General features: G+C 35.6%; 1 protein-coding gene across 1 annotated transcript in view; it reads left to right on the forward strand.

Annotated features, from left to right (window-relative positions):
* AQR (aquarius intron-binding spliceosomal factor) overlaps positions 1 to 17,497 on the forward strand; it is an 86,176-nt gene that overhangs the window by 57,448 nt on the left and 11,231 nt on the right. The window contains exons 25-32 of the mRNA XM_006057191.4: positions 324 to 459; positions 2,544 to 2,753; positions 5,137 to 5,274; positions 7,791 to 7,862; positions 8,871 to 9,058; positions 9,753 to 9,924; positions 11,777 to 11,947; positions 13,783 to 13,868. Of these exons, the coding sequence (XP_006057253.1) occupies positions 324 to 459; positions 2,544 to 2,753; positions 5,137 to 5,274; positions 7,791 to 7,862; positions 8,871 to 9,058; positions 9,753 to 9,924; positions 11,777 to 11,947; positions 13,783 to 13,868 (1,173 nt within the window). The remainder of the gene's footprint in view (positions 1 to 323; positions 460 to 2,543; positions 2,754 to 5,136; positions 5,275 to 7,790; positions 7,863 to 8,870; positions 9,059 to 9,752; positions 9,925 to 11,776; positions 11,948 to 13,782; positions 13,869 to 17,497) is intronic.

Genomic DNA, 17,497 nt, shown 5'->3' on the forward strand with positions numbered 1-17,497 from the left:
GAAGAAAAAAGAAAAGATAGCTGAACTAAAGGTGTTTAATAATATAGTTAATTTTCCTTTCTCACAGACCACCAACACATTTGCACAGCATCCTTGATCCATCAGTAGATTTTAAGTAGCTTTGGTACAAAATAGCTAAAGTACTACCACTTGAGTTATTTTATACCAATGCTACCTAGTAAATGTAAGCTATGTTTTCTACCTTTTATTTTCTTTGCCCATTTATTATTTCTGTTATGATTTTCTTAAATATTTTGCTGACAGTTTCCTTGAAAGTGTCTTCATAATATAATTTTGCTTTTTTACTTAACTGAAATTTTTAGGTATGGAAGAGTTAATTATGTCCTAGCTCGAAGAATAGAACTTTTAGAAGAAGTCAAACGATTGCAGAAGAGTCTAGGGGTTCCAGGAGATGCTTCATACACTTGTGAAACTGCGGGCTATTTCTTCTTGTATCAGGTATAAGAGATTAAAGATATTTAAATCATACTTTATTGGAATATACTCTTTCTTTAGAAACTGGGATGGGTTCTGGAGATCCTTTCTTGAAAATTATTTTTTCGAGTAGATTAAAATATATGCTGTTGCCAAAGCTATATTTGTGGATGTTAAATGTTTTGTCTCCTACTGTCTTCAATTTTCTTTGCTAAATAACTTGATGACTCATTCAGTGAAAGGCCAGTGTTGCTACTTTTAAATTTTTTTCTTCTCCTTTTTTGTTATTGACAAAGTTTCTAGTCTCTCTTTTTTATTTTTTCATTTTTTTTCATTACTATAGAAATATAACTAAATAGTCTAGCTACCCAGTGGTAACAGATGAAGTTTTTAACTTACTTTTAATATGCATATTAATCAAGGAATAAAGAAAAGTATATTTTCTGTTTAAATTTCCAAAAATACATTTTGTTATAGAGTTGATTTCAAAGTAGGAGTTTAAGTTAAAAATTCTTTGACTTCAATTTAGAGGTATGTTTTTGCTTTTGTTAGAGTTAATTTTGGGAGTGTGAAAATTAATGAGAAATAGACAGCCAAATAAAATGAATAAACATAAAATTTTAATACTTACTTGGTTTACTAGTAATTCTAAATGGACTGAACATAAAATAATGAAGATTTTTGTATAACTCTATTTGTTCTCTTTGTACTAATGCTATTTGCATATTTTAGGTATAAATCACAGTGTTGAAATTTTTAAATGTATATGAAAAAAGTTTATGCTCATTATAAGCTGATAAACCAGTTGAGTTCATTCAAAATGAGTATATTTCATGGTTCCTATGAAACACGGGACATATACATGATGTTGCAAAGTTATCTTCATTTTAGTCTCTTCAGAACTTTGAATAATGGAGTAATGGTCATGCTTAGGTGCATGTTTGTCACAAGATAAAAATCACCAGGCTCTTAGTGAAAACTACTTTTAAAAGTAGTAGAAATAACATATATATTATTGAGGCCTAACTAATAAATTTGAGAAATATGAACTGGAGGCCTCACAGTGTACATCAACAATTTTCAACACACAATAATCACATTAGGAAAATTGTTGAAAAGGAAAATTCTCAAGCTCTGTCCACAGAGGCTTTCTTATAATACAGTGTGATATCCAGGAATCTACATTTTTATTTAGCTTCTCAGACATTCTGCCTAAGGACCACAGTTTGACAAACACTGAAGTTATAACAGAAAAACTGAGAGAATTACAAAAATTAAGTAGGAACTGAGTGGGGTCATAGTTAACATTTACACCAGCATATATTTAAACTGTCTATACCCAAAAAGTCATAAAATGAGCTTTCAAATACATAGACAGCTTAACCAGAAGTTTTTTATATGTATACTAAAGAGAATTCAAAAAATTTTGAAGATCTAGGAGAAGAGTTGACAAGTGCTAAATTGATGAAAAAGCTACTAGAGCTGGACTTAACCATATATGGAAAGAAACTGAGATAGTGAAAAAATTAGGAATTTCTTTGTTCAAAGAGGGCTTTTTGGATCATCGATCATAAACTGTTTTGAATATGCATGGGAAGTCTGAAACATCTGAGATAAAAAGTCCCATGAGATGATTCTAGGGTTCTTTCCCATCTGTACATGTTTTAAGGGTTTTTTACCCTACAGTCTTGAAGTTTACTTTTATAAAAGAAGAGCAGTTTGTCAGTGACTTGGATAAGAAATAGTCTGGTTGGGTCAAAGATTGCTTTTCTTTTCCTTTTCCTACTGGACCACCAGAGAAGACCAAACTAAGCGCATTTTTTTTATTTTATTATTTAAAACGTTGTTGTTTAGTCACTCAGTCATTTGGACACCAACTCTTTTCAACCCCATGGACGGTAGCCTGCCAGGCTCCTCTGTCCATGGGATTTTCCAGGCAAGAATACTGGAGTGGGTTGTCATTTCCTTCTCCAAGGGATCCTCCCAATTTAGGGATTAATCCAAGTCTCGTGCACTGGCAGGCAGATTCTCTCCCACTGAGCCACCAGGGAAGTCCATCTAAAACATAAGGGCTGGCCAATTTAACCTCAAGTCTCTTTTTCTTACAGGTAATGTCTCGTTGGGAAGAGTATATCAGCAAAGTGAAAAATAAAAGTAACGCGATGCCAGATATTACTGAAGTCTCCGCTTTCTTCCCTTTTCATGAGTACTTTGCGAATGCCCCTCAACCCATTTTTAAAGGCCGATCTTATGAAGAAGACATGGAAATTGCTGAAGGATGTTTCAGGCATATTAAGAAAATCTTTACTCAGCTTGAGGTAAGGATTCTCAAGTTCTTTTTACTTTCTTTTAAACCAGCTAAGCTGGTTTTCTTTTTTTTTAAGTAAGTAGAATATTCAAATCTAGCAAACAAGATTATTACTTTTAAGTGGAATTATTAGAAGCATGTATTGTTCTAGTTGAAGAAATAAGTAAAAATTATGATATGAATTGAATCTCCTTTTTTTTTTTCCTGGTTTGAAAGTATTCGTATTTAAGAAAGGAATGGTTTTTTTTAAGGAGATTTGACAGTAGTTCCTTGATTGGGAATTTGGCCATTCTAAATTCTTTATGCCTTTGACTAGTGAGCCAAAAGTGAGGTTGCTGTGTTATCCAAGATGTTCCTGATTATTAAGGTGAAATAAGAATCACGACTATACACAGGGGACAGAGAAGATTGTTTGGAACCCAGGGCCCCTGGGATGCTTCCTAGTTTTCTCATTCCTTATTGGAAACATCCCTGGAAGACTACAGCAATACTGTAAAAGGACCACGTTTCAGACTCACATTCCTCTCAGTTAGAAGGTTTAGGATTACTTCAGATTAAAAGGGCAAAGATTATCTCCTCTTAAAAGTCTTTGTACATTTTATATATGATTTTATCACTTCCTGCAACAATATCTGGCAGATAGTAAATATTCAGTAAACATTGACACATGGTGTGAGTAGGTGGATAGAAATGGATGAATGGTTGGTACAGAATAATAAATATATAATGTATATACATATGTAGTATATATGTAGTATGATAATGATAAATAAAATTGTAAAACCTGGAAGACTGTTGTGGTATGCTTATGATTACATAAATAGAATATAAAAGGATAAAAACATAATTTATAATAATAGCTGTCCGGGGAGAGAGTGGGAAGAAGGAAATATAGGGTACCTCCACCTGTGCCTGTGATGCTTTATTTAAAAATAAACAAACCAAAACAAATGTTTAAAAGTCTGACATAAGTATGACATAATGTTCAGACTTGATAAAACTTGATATTAGGTACTCTGCATGGCTCGTTTACTCCTTACATCCATCTATTGTCAATTCCCCTACTCTGCTCTGGAATCCTCTGCCTTGGTCTGGACTGAGACTGGTCCTTGGAGTTTTGATTTCCCAGCCTCTCATGTCAGCTGACTTCTGGCTGGGTTTAGCCAATGAGAAATGTGACAAAAATAGAGGAAAGAAGGAAGCCAGGATTTTTCACCACCAGCTCTCTGGCCTGGAGTTTCATCCCTTACATGACTCCAGTTTCTGCTGACCTGGTCCACTGCTGTTCCAGCTTATAATGATACCTCAGTTTCTGGACTTAGATAACACTTCCTCCTCTTTATCCTTCCTAGCCTACCGGAGAAGGCAATGGCACCCCACTCCAGTACTCTTGCCTGGAAAATCCCATGGACAGAGGAGCCTGGTAGGCTGCAGTCCATGGGGTCGCTAAGAGTCGGACACGACTGAGCGACTTCACTTTCACTTTTCTCTTTCATGCATTGGAGAGGGAAATGGCAACCCACTCCAGTGTTCTTGCCTGGAGAATCCCAGGGACAGGGGAGCCTGGTGGGCTTCTGTCTGTGGGCTTCCGTTTATGGGATCGCACAGAGTCTGACACGACTGAAGCGACTTAGCAGCAGCAGCCTACAGATGGTCATAATATTCTGCTGTTGCCAATCTCTGGGTTACTTCACCATTTGCTGGTTGGCTTTTCTACTCCTCCATCACCTGCATAATGGGTTCCTTGCAGTAAATTCCTTTCATTATGAATGTTTGACATAGTGTCTGTTTTCCTGGAGGTACAAGGGTGATCGATATTCAGTATTCTTGTTGATACAGTAAATATTTTACCTTAAACAAAAAAAGCAGTCCAAATTGTAGCTTTAATATCAGTTATTATTTGAACTTAATTAGTAACTTATTAATCATGGACAGAATTGTTGTTCTGTCAGTTAAGTTCAGTCACTCAGTCGGGTCCGACTCTTTGTGACCCCATGGACTGCAGCACGCCAGGCTTCCCTGTCCTTCACCAACTCCCAGAGCTTGCTCAAGCTCATGTTCATCGATTTGGATGATAGGCTTAGTTTATGCTGCTGCAGCTAAGTTGTTTCTGACTCTGTAAGCCTATGGACTGCAGCCCACTAGGCTCCTCTGTCCATGAGATTCTCCAGGCAAGAATACTGAAGTGGGTTGCTATGTCCTCCTCCAGGGGATCTTTTCAACCCGGGGATCAAACATCTCACGTCTTACCTGCATTGGCAGGTGGGTTCTTTACCACTGGCACCACCGAGATATTTATATTAAGCTTGTACATAAAGTCTCATAAACTGGATTATTGAACGTATGCATGATTTTCCTAAAACAAGTATCTCATTGTTTCCCCACTCCCATAGGAATTCAGAGCCTCTGAACTGCTTCGAAGTGGACTAGACAGATCTAAATACCTTTTGGTGAAAGAAGCCAAAATCATTGCTATGACCTGTACTCATGCTGCCTTAAAACGACATGATTTAGTCAAGTTAGGTTTCAAGGTAAAGACTTGTATTTTAGTTCCTTAATTCATCTGTGCAGCTGTTAGTTCCTTTCTTTTCTCTTCTCTCCTTAATACTTGGCCCTTTCCCTTGAATGTTTGCTTCTTACTGAAGTTCACATGTATAATTTCTTTAAAATGTTTCTAAAGTGATAATAGTCTCCCATGTGTATACGATTAGTAAACTGTCATAAATCTGATTTTTCTAAATTTAGTTATTAGATGCATTAATATGTCTTTAAAGTAACATTATAGCCATATGACTGTCTAAATAACTTCTAATACTTTTTAAGGTAAATTAACTTACTTTCACTGTGTTAAAAGAATCTCCAAACAGAACTAAAAACTTTATAAAAACATTTGACAGTGTTTTTCACCTATTAGAAATCTGTATGCTTGCCTTATTTACCTTTTAAGCACTCATCCACTGCAGTTATTTGTTCATTCAGTAAATGAAAAGCGTTCTGTATGAGGAGATGGAAACACTTATTTAGACTGTTAAACAAGATATTTAAATGACTCCATCTCAGGATAAGGACTGGAGAGCCAAAGGGTAAAGACAGCCTGTTACTTGTTACTCAGTTGAAATGTAATGTAATAATTGGTCAGTAAATTTGAGTTTGCAGACACTTTGTGACTTTGCTAGTGGTACTGACTAAGCTCTGATTTTAATGCAAATCATTGAACTTCCCTCCAACTGGTTTATCTGATGTTATTAGTGTTTTGTATACTGGTTTGAATTCAAAGGTAGCAAAACACTTGTTGTGGATGAAAATAGCTGACTTTTTAAGTTTATGAGGTCACTGGAAGATAAGTGCTAAATAAATTCAAGGTGATAGAATTGTTGCAATCTTAGATTAAAGTTTCCTCAGCTATAAGGTAGGACAAATATGATAATTTATTAAAAGGTAGTGTGAACTCAACCTAGTGGTGTGAACTTACCTTTTGCAAATTCGTGAAAATTCTGCACCTAAATATTTTGTTCTTGCTTTGGGCTGACACATAAAATATACTTTGGATTTGCTATTAAAGCATATTACTTTTCACAACACAGGGAAATGATACAATCTAAACTGAGCATTTTATGCTTTCATGCAGCTGTTCACTTGCCTAATCTACAAAACATTACTTGTAGCTTATCATATTTTCGTTAATCATTTTCTTACACTGTGCTAGTAAGGTAGATACAGTGAGTGCTGAGGGTATCCCTTAACATTACTCCCCACTCCCCAATTATCTAGTCTTTCAACTCTTTTAATATTTCCTTTGTCCTTTTCATTTATATCAATAAAAAATGCTAAATTTCCATTTTAGGCATTGTCTTTTGATTCTGTGTTGTTTCCAAGGAGACATGCAAGCATTTTTGTGTACTCTTTTCCTTCCTTAATACACCCAGTATAGTTGTGTCATAATTTTGCTTTGCAATTAAAATCTCCTTTTTAACAGGAGCTATAGATATATTTTTATAAGTTAAATAACTTTAGATTTTCAGAGTTGTTTCTCAGGAAGGAGTCTCTTTAAGCTGTCATCTTTGAGCTTTTCCCATTCTGTTCTCCATATTTTTGTCTATCACCTTGAGACCCCACGTGGGAACTTCTGAGAAAATATGACTCTTTGAACCCCCTTTTCCTAGGTTTCCACCAGGATAACCTAACTAATCATTGTAATAGGGAAATTTAGCATCAGATAGAGCTAGAGAAGATACCTATCCACATGCCTAAAACTTAAGGTAATTTCACTAGAAAACAGTACAGAATTGAGCCTTAAATTTCATCATGTCCAACAGAAATCCAGCTACCAGTCTTGAACAAATACAAGCATATTTTGGTAAAAATGAGTAGCACAGAAACTGCTGCTGCTAAGTCACCTCAGTCGTCTCTGACTCTGCGACCCCATAGACAGCAGCCCACCAGGCTCCTCTGTCCCTGGGATTCTCCAGGCAAGAATACTGGAGTGGGTTGCCATTTCCTTCTCCAGCACAGAAACCAGAGGATATATAAACAATTAGCTTAAAAGAAAAAAAGTTAATTAAGCATTAAGAGTAAATATACTCCCCCTACCATCCACTTCCTTGAAAAAAAACCAGGGGAGAAAACTTTGAAAATAGAAAACAAAGGAACTCTACTTTGTGCTTAGTAAGAGTCTCAAAGAAGGTATTTTATGAGGAATAGGATATCATACTATAAATAGCAATCAGAAGAGGAAGGGAAAGATAAAACCTGAGGAGAATAAATCTAGAAGAAATTGGGCAGATAGAAGATTCACAAAGAATGAAATTTCCTTCATTTGGAGCAAGACTTGATTTTTCATTATTTTATAGATACGCAGTGCCTAACATTCCTGTAAATGAGTATTCAAGCACAGTGGTAAAGAAGATCATGAACTTTCTGTTTGAATAATTTGTATGTTATTTTTATCTGAATTATTTGAGAGGTTTGGGGATGCTTATTACAGTCATGGTGGTAGCTGTTTGGGTTTCACACTGTTTCACAAGCTTTCTTTTTCTCCATTTCTCAGTATGACAACATTTTAATGGAGGAAGCTGCTCAGATTCTGGAGATAGAAACTTTTATACCTCTTCTTCTACAGGTAAGATACTGAAATTGAGACAAAGTAGAGGTTTAAGAATTCTGGAGGGTGGAGTCAGAAAACTCGAGTTTGGAGGTGCTGATTGCTATGATTATGTATTTTCCTTAACTTCATGATGTTTAGTATTCTATTTTAAGCATGTAAACTTCCTTTAATCTATTCACTGGTTATTGAGTAGTTTGTGTTATTGGGAGTACTATATAAAAATTCATAGTTTGTCTCTAAGTTTTGAAAAGACAGCAATTTTTCTCAAAAAAATTACATTTTTATGCAGTTTGGAGGGAAGATGAGCTTTTTTTTCATTTCTTTTAGAGTTGTTTCTGGAATTATTTTTGATCCCTGGGTACATTATTTTTCTTTATTTTATACCTGAAATTTTTTAGTTAAATGATGATGTTTAAGGATGTTTTCTTTTATTGTACAATAGTCTTTACTATGGAAGCGTTAAAAAAAAAAATGTGTAATTCATGATTGAAGAACAGAGGCTCCTCTAATTTATAGATAATTGGGTTCCAAAAGTTGTTTTATAAAGCCAAGTTATCTGGTATTTTTATTTTATCAAAATATGTTTCAAGAAACAAGGAGACATGTAGAGTAGGAAATTGAAGTAATAGAGTAGGAAATTAAAGAAGGTATAATTTCTGCTGCCTATAATTGTGATACAATTTGACATCTTTCCATTTCCCTGCTTGGGCATCTGTTCCTTTCTGTGCACCCTTTGCCTGATTAGGACCTAAGCCTCCCAGACCTCTTTGGGTTACCCTGTGCAGGGTGAGTCCATGCCTGCCTTCTCAGTCCCTCCAGCCTCCCTCACACACTGTCAGCGGGTGGTAACCATACAAGTCATTCGGTAAATTTGCCAGATTCTTCTCTGTGGAACTGGTGAATGGCAAGAATTAGTAAACTGTTAAAGCCATCATGTGAATAGCAAGAATCTTGTGCCATGAATTGGAGATTAACAGGGTACTACATTAATTATTTTGCAATTTCCCCACTTTTTATTCCTAGAATCCTCAGGATGGTTTTAGCCGACTAAAACGCTGGATTATGATTGGTGATCATCACCAGTTACCTCCAGTCATTAAGAACATGGCCTTTCAGAAGTATTCAAATATGGAGCAGTCCCTCTTCACTCGCTTTGTCAGGGTTGGAGTTCCTACTGTGGACCTTGATGCCCAGGGGAGGGCCAGAGCAAGGTAAAGGAGACTGGGCAATGGGAGAAGGGAGCAGGGGACTGGATGTTAGGGTTACTACTCCTGTTTAAGGACATCAGTTCCATGATCCAACTATTCAATAGCATCTTCTGTATAGACTCTTAGCACTCTCTGCTATCTAGCAACTTGCCTGGATACACATCTACAAATTGGAAAATACCTTTATTGCCTTCAGCCTGAGTTGTGAATTGAACAAATGAGTTCCTTCGTTTTATTCGTTGAGATTAATTTAAGTGACTTATAAACTAAGGGCTTCCTTTCACTGTTACCTCCTTTTTCTGCATGGCCCCAAGATATATGATTAATATCACTTTGAAATCTAAAGCTAGAGATGAACAAGAAGAGAACACACTAATTCTTATTCATAAAATATATAGGTTCCCTCTCAGAGAGTTACTTGTAGTACTTGTAGTTGATTTTCTTATTTAAGGAATAAAGATAGCATTTACCTTAGAGAACATAATAGTTATCATTTCTGTAATATCATCAGTCTCCTTATTTGCTTGATGGTAGGGAGACAAAGGTTGCAAAAGCATTATTGCTAAAACAATGAGCACAAAGTAGATAATATGGAAATTAACAGGAAGAACCCAGTTCCTTAGAAACCCCCTTAGGCGTATTAAAAGGGAATGCACACTGCTAATGTTTCCTGTTGGGGGGGATTTGTCTTTGAAAGCTTGTGCAACCTCTACAACTGGCGGTATAAGAATCTAGGAAACTTACCCCATGTGCAGCTCTTGCCGGAGTTTAGTACAGCCAATGCTGGCTTGCTCTATGACTTCCAGCTCATTAATGTTGAAGATTTTCAGGGAGTTGGAGAATCTGAGCCTAATCCTTACTTTTATCAGGTAAGAAAAAAACAAGAAAATTTTAAGTTTATTTTGTATTTTCCTGGCTTGCTTAACTATCTGAATTAGTATTACTGAACCATTTAGCCAACCACTGAATAAAGGAAAGTTAGATCTCCACCTGACAGACAACACACACTTTTCTGTTTCAAATGGATTAAAAATATATATACCAAAGAAAAGAAACAGTAAACATACTAGAAAGAAGAAAATATTGATAAATATATAATGTTGGGATGAGAAAGGTTTTTTAAGCTTACAAAATCCAAAATCATAAAGAAAAATACTGATTTAGAACAGAATTTATTTTCATCATTTAACAAACAAGAATTAACAGCCAATAGAAAAATATAATAAGGACAAGAATATACAGTTCACAAAGATACATGTATAGCAAGTATAAATCACTGGAGCATATTTTCACCTCTGTTGGGTTAGGTTTGGGAAATTCTATACTCATGCAATGCTAGTAGGAAAGTTATGTGGTGGACATATTGTTAGTACTTATTAAAAGCAATATTCTTACTTCTATGAATTTATCCTTTAAAAAATAGACAAACTTGCAAAGACTTACATGGTAAAATGTTCAACACATCTTCCTTTACTACAAATTATTTTTGAAAAGAAAAACAACCTAAATGTTATCAATAGGAATTAATTACACCTTTACCTATTCCATATAATACTGAATAGCCACTAAGAATAATATTATAACTTGGTTTACTGACAAGGAGAATTTTTATGCTATCAGGTCAGTTCAGTCGCTCAGTCGTGTCCAACTCTTTGCGACCCCATGAACCGCAGCACTCCAGGCCTCTCTGTCCGTCACCAACTCCCGGAGTCCACCCAAACCCATGTCCATTGAGTCAGTGATGCCATCCAACCATCTCATCCTCTGTCGTCCCTTTCTCCTCCTGCCCTCAATCTTTCCCAACATCAGGGTCTTTTCAAATGAGTCAGCTCTTCGCATCAGGTGGCCAAAGTATTGGCGTTTCAGCGTCAACATCAGTCCTTCCAATGAACACCAAGGACTGATCTCCTTTAGGATGGACTGGTTGGATCTCCTTGCAGTCCAAGGGACTCTCAAGAGTCTTCTCCAACACCACAGTTTAAAAGCATCAATTCTTCGATGCTCAGTTTTCTTTATAGTCCATCTCTCACATCCATACATGACCACTGGAAAAACCATAGCCTTGACTAGACGGACCTTGGTTGGCAAAGTAATGTCTCTGCTTTTTAAGATGCTGTCTAGGTTGGTCATAACTTTCTTTCCAAGGAGTAAGCGTCTTTTAATTTCATGGCTGCAGTCACCATCTGCAGTGATTTTTATGCTATATTAATGAAAAAATCAGGTTGCAAAGTGTATCTATAGTATCCCACTTTGTTTTTTAAAAACAAGACATACATATGGAAATACGGACAGATAATTACCACATATGCTATTTTCATGTATCATTGTTAATTTAGGATAAGTTAATTGCTCAGTTTTATGAGAGATATTCACTTGTCCAAGATAGTAACTTGTCACTTCTTGAGGTGTGATGAACAAGCAAATTGTACTAGTTAACAGTTTTCTGTATATGTGCTGCATGCTTAAGTCACTTCAGTCATGTGCAGCTCTTTATGATACTATGGACTGCCAGGCTCCTCTGTCCATGGGATTCTTTAGGCAAGAATACTGACGTGGGTTGCCCTGCCCTCTTCCAGGCAGTCTGCCCAACCCAGGGATCAAACCCGCGTCTCTTAGGTCTCCTGCATTGGCAAGCAGATTCCTTACCACTAGCCTGGAAAGCCCTGATTTTTCTCTATAAAGGGAAATAAATGCACAATCTGATTAATGTTTTCGTTACAGAATCTTGGAGAGGCAGAATACGTAGTGGCACTTTTTATGTACATGTGCTTACTTGGCTACCCTGCTGACAAGATCAGCATTCTGACAACGTATAATGGGCAAAAGCATCTTATTCGTGACATCATCAACAGACGATGCGGGAGCAATCCATTGATTGGAAGACCGAATAAGGTAATTTTATAATATATTCTCTTATTCATGTTGTTGGCAAGATAGAAAGATTTATATTTGAGTTATTTATGTTGTTCTACTTTGCTATCTCCTTTTAAAATATGTGAGAAAATGAAATAATAAGAACTCTGTAAGTTATTCTCTGACACTTCTGACAGTGTTGTTGATTTACTGTGAATGTCTGTCTCACCTATCACATGGAAGATTTTTGTTGATAGTAACCAGAAATAACTGTTTCTAAAACTTTTTGTTGGTAAATGATATCTAATTATATATGTCCTTTACAATAGAAATAGGAATTGTAGCATTTTTTTATCTTGTTTTACAAAGGTATAATTCATACTGCTTCTTAGTGTGTGTGTCTCTGTGTGCATGTATACATGCATAAGAAAGTGTTTTTCTTGGGGATAAAGGAAAATCAAGTATAGTCAGACCTCAGGATTTTTTTTATTATTTTTTTTGTTTCTTATGTTATATGACAGAGTGATATCAAATAAAAATGAAGATCCATGATTTTATCAGTAAAAGTTAGAAAAATTAGAATAACAAAACATAAATATAGTATTAGTAATGAAGAAATTAGGACTTTGGTTGTGAATGTAGCTGTATAAAGCCCTTTCATCTTTTCTTGGAAATCATCCACAAGGAAAAGGAAAATGGGAGGAGGAGAAAACAAATGACACTTTTAGTGAGATGGCATGTAACTCAAGATCAGGAAGAAAATGTAGGGGAAGAGAATCGAGGGGATCAGTCTTGAAGGGGACAGCAAAAACACACTTTCTGAAAGTGAGTGGCATACTTTGAAGTGTAAGAACCACATTCCTACTCAACAGTGGATGTGGGTATTGGGGTGAGCAGAAGCCTTTCAGGTCCCAGATTGGTTCAGAGGAAACTATAGGTGAAAAATATTTGGGAAAAAAAAGACTGTCTCTGTAGTAACAGTGAAAAAGAGGACCATCTGTTGTGAAAATCACTGAGCCTTTAGGAAACAGTTGTGCTCACCCCAGCCTATCTTCTTTATTAATACATAGTTAATCTAAGAAACCCACTTAATCAGTGGTGAAATAGAGGGGAAAAGGAAACTAGCACAAGCTCAATTTATAAACACACTAGTTGATAAGATAACATACTCCAGAAAGCATGTTGGCCTAGAACAGATGAAAATGTTGAATGCATACTTGGGTATGAATTTTAAAATGCTTAATGAAGTAGCCACTTCTGTAAGGGAAGGCTACAAAACAAAGAAATTGAAGAACCCAGGAAGAGATAAAATGGGAACTAGCAGAAAGTAAAATAAAATCAGAGATGGAGACAAAAGGAATGGGGAGGAACAGACACTGTGGAACATTCCATAAGGGATATAGAGAGTGAAAATGAAAAACTAATAACTTTGAAATATAGAAAGTTTAGAAATATAAGAATCTCTATCTCTGTTCTTTTACTTATAAGTAACAAAAAAAACTTAATAAGGAAAGTTACTCTGTCTTATATCAAGAAGATAAAAGGGATACTAGGTATATAATGAACAAAGATGGTCCCTGCTTTCATGGGGCTGAGTAGTCTAGTAGAGGGAAGACTGTTAAAACCACGAATAGTTACTTCATTATCCAGAGTTAAAGATGAGTGCTGTAAGTGTGGCATAGCCTAATCTAGTTACCATGGTTTATTTCATAGGGTTCATCTACTTGTTCCTTCAGTTCCAACTATATAGTTACGTTCTTTTGGGATTGATTATTTTAAGGATAAGATTTTTTATTTCTAGCATATTATTTTAATGATCTCTCAAGAGTTTTTGCTTTTGAAAATATACCACATTCCCCTTTTTTTCCTCCCAGGTGACAACTGTTGACAGATTTCAAGGTCAACAGAACGACTACATTCTTCTGTCTCTAGTACGAACCAGGGCAGTGGGCCATCTGAGGTGTGTAAGCAAGCATTTTTATAATAGTGTTGAATCTTACTATCTGCTTCAATTTTGAGCTTTCATAGCTAAGTAGTTTTCAGGTTTAAAGTATAGTTAATTGTTATGGCAATTTTTGGTGCTTTTTATTGGAATGTAACAGTATCATATTCTTTGTGTAATCATTGCCATTGCTTCTGAATTTTTTGAATCTTAAAATATTTTAGTCATTTTAACTTTTTTTCTCTTCAGGAGCATTCAGAGATAGCATTTGATCATAAAATATTATACACACATACATATATTTATATATATGTGTCCTATATCTGTTTGAAATTTAATGTAAGAAATTAAAGGCGGTAAAGTGGTAAAAAGTCTCAAGTAAATTTTTCATTGCACAGGATTTCTGACTTTACCCGGCACAGTCTTTTAGCTCAGTGTTAGAGAGGATAAAGGAACCATTTGTTCTCTCAGGATTAAGAATTGTCAAAACAAACAGTAACCTATTTTTATCATTTATTGTGATGTATTTATGTGCTGGAGATTTTGTGGGAATAATATCTCCTTATTACAAAGCAGCCATTTAGTTTTATATAAATCTTCATCTCATAAGACTTACTAGCAAAACTGTAGAGTTCATTTTATTATTTTATTTAATGGATATAAAAAGAAAATTCTGTATGCTCTCTTAATGTTGTCATTAAGTCAAGATCTATTTGGTATTTAACCCAGAGTGCTCATGTTCCACTAAGCCCATAACTTTTATGTAGGAGTAAACAAAAGATGTACTGTTTCAAGAAATAATTTCAAAACTATAGCATTCTAAAATATAGTTTGTTTTTACTTAAGTGTCAAACATGTTTTTGGAGACTAACTTTTCTAAGAAGCAGTTCCATTTCCACATTGAAATTTATAGCTGCTGCTAAATAGGGCATCATTATGATTTACGTAGTTAAAATCTCTTTATCCAGGCTCACAGTATGAAGACGAGAATACTGCTTCCTCCTCTCCCCACCTTTTCTCTTACTCTGTAGTACTTTTGTCTTTTCCACATTCCCATGACTTTATTTCTATGCCGTTCTTTACCTGACTTTTCCAAAAACTCAACTAAATAAAGAGAAAGATGATGATAATAAAATGTTTATAAATGAAGGCTTAAAAAAGAACCTGATTTCATTATTGTCTCACATATCCAGCTTTTCTTTATCCAAATAAATTAATCTTCTTTATAGCTGCCAAACTTTTGTTTTGGAAGTTCAGCTTCTTCAGTGGCTGCTGGTGATAGTGATGGTAGTTTTATTGAAGCACAGAGGGGAAAACCTTAATTTACCAATTACTTGTAATTCAGCTATCCAGATAGTTTAGGTATCTTAGTGAGAATTTTATCAAGCTCCTCATAGAATTTTTTGGTTTGTAGATGCAATCTTTCATGTCTTTGTTTTTTTAAGAAGCAGTAAAATATTTTGTCTTTCAAATTTCAAGATACCAAGGAAACTTTCCGTCTTCCATATTTTCTTCTTTAGCATCTTTATTGAGATATAATACACATGCTGTACAATTCAGTGTGTAAATAAACTGTATTTTTAAGTATACAATTCAGTGATTTTTTGTGTATAAACTGTATTTTAAGTGTACAGTTCAATGATTTTTTAGTATATTCATAGAGTTATACAACTATATTCACAATTTTAGAAAATTTTCTAAAATAGCAAGAGACTCTATACCTGTCAGCGGTTACTCCCTTCCTCTCCCCCTCAAATCCTTGGCATCCACTGTTCCACTTTGTCTATAGATTTGCCTGTTCTAGACACTTCATGTAAATGAAATTACTTAGCATAGTGTGTTCAGGATTCATCCATGTTGTAGCATGTGTCAATACTTCATTCCTTTTAATTGCTAAATAACATTTTGTTTTGTGAATATTTTACATTTTATGTACCCATTCATCAGCAGATGGACGCCAGGATTGTTTCCACTTTGTGACTGTTTGACTGCTGTGAACATTCATGTACAAGTTTTTGTGTGAAACTATGTTTTCCTTTCTCTTGGGTGTAGACCTAGGAGTAGAATTGCTGGGTCTTGTGGTAACTGTCTAACCCTTTAAGTTAGTGTCTGCCATATTTCTTTTACCCATCCGGGACAGACTAAGCAAGCGGTTGTATAGGAGCCAGACTATTCAGCTTTGGTTCCAGAGACCTGTTTTGGGACACTGTGAAGCTGTTCAGAAGCTAGAATAGTGAGACATTTCTGGTCCCTTTTCCAACATTCATTGTTCTTGTCCCTACTGACTTGAATAGCCCAGCTACAAATAGAAATGCTTGTGACTCGTTCAGAGCAAGTCAGTGAAACTGTCCCCAGCCATCCTCTGGAGATCATGAAAGAAGGTAGCAGTTCCCATTGCCCCAGTTTCAAGTTACAGCTCCAAGGAACCCGATCTCTTCATGCTGCCACCCTGTACTTTTTTTGCCTGGTAGTTTGATATGTTTGTGGTGTTTGATCATTCATTTAACAGATATTCTCAGATCCTTCTGTTATTTGGCCGTATGCTAGGTTCATGATATATAATGGTAAATCTAACATTCATTATCTCTGCCCCCATGAAACTTAGAATCCAGTGGGAGAGACATTAAACATGTCTTTGGGAAATACCTCCATTTGATTCTGCAGAAGATTTTAGTCTGTACAGTGGAGATGAGCGTAGTAGAGCCACTTAACTGCACTGCCGTACGGGGGACTAGAGGGCAGAGTTCCTCAGAGGAGCAAGTGTGCTGCCCCTGCAGTGGCGCTGTGGCTGTGCTCCGCCTAGAGACAGAGCCTTCTAGAAGGATGAGGGGAGGAGAACTGAATAAAGTTTTAATACTTGTGTGAGAGCTCATGCTAAGTATTTCTAGCATTGTACCTCTATTACTAGTTTTGGAACCACCCACCTATGGCATGACCCCTTGGGCTTCTAAGGAAGGTGGAGGAAGTGAAAAACAATTTGACTTGCAGTAACCTAAAGATAACATTTCTTTCAAGAATCCAGTGTGTCACAAATGTAGAAATTCATCAGAACTTCTGTAAAAGGATATGCTTTCTCCTTCCACCTAAATGAATTTCTCTTAGTTCGGGTTGGTGGGGTATAGGGATTGTATACCCCTCAACATAACTGCTATTATATACTGATGTTGTACAGTTCCTTCTGATAAGGGAAACTAGATCCTTATCAAGGCCATAAAACAACAGAAAATGAGACTGAATAGAGATATTCCCCAAATATCTCACATTATGCAGAGACAAAAAGCCATTTGATAAATATTTCAATTCCCAATTCTCTGTCTGGTTATTATATGATCTTTGTAACATTTGGTCCCTATAACACTCTTTAACACTTTCTTTCAGGTATTAGGAATGCTTATACAAGATTTTATTATTATTCATAAACATCATCTCTTTTGTAGAATACTCACAAATTAAATAGCCATCTAACAGCATCTTAGGAAAACAAACTGTCCTCCATATTGAAAACGAAAGCCATGTTTTCTTACTAAAACACATTGTAACTAATGTGAAATAATGAAGTGAAATCAGGCTTACGTAGCTACTCTTTTTTTTTTTTTTTTCTTTTTACAGTAGATCCTTGTTTATCTGTTTAAATATAGCAGTCTATA

Source organism: Bubalus bubalis, chromosome 11 (assembly GCF_019923935.1).
Source record: "Bubalus bubalis isolate 160015118507 breed Murrah chromosome 11, NDDB_SH_1, whole genome shotgun sequence".
In the NCBI taxonomy this organism is placed as follows: Eukaryota; Metazoa; Chordata; class Mammalia; order Artiodactyla; family Bovidae; genus Bubalus; species Bubalus bubalis.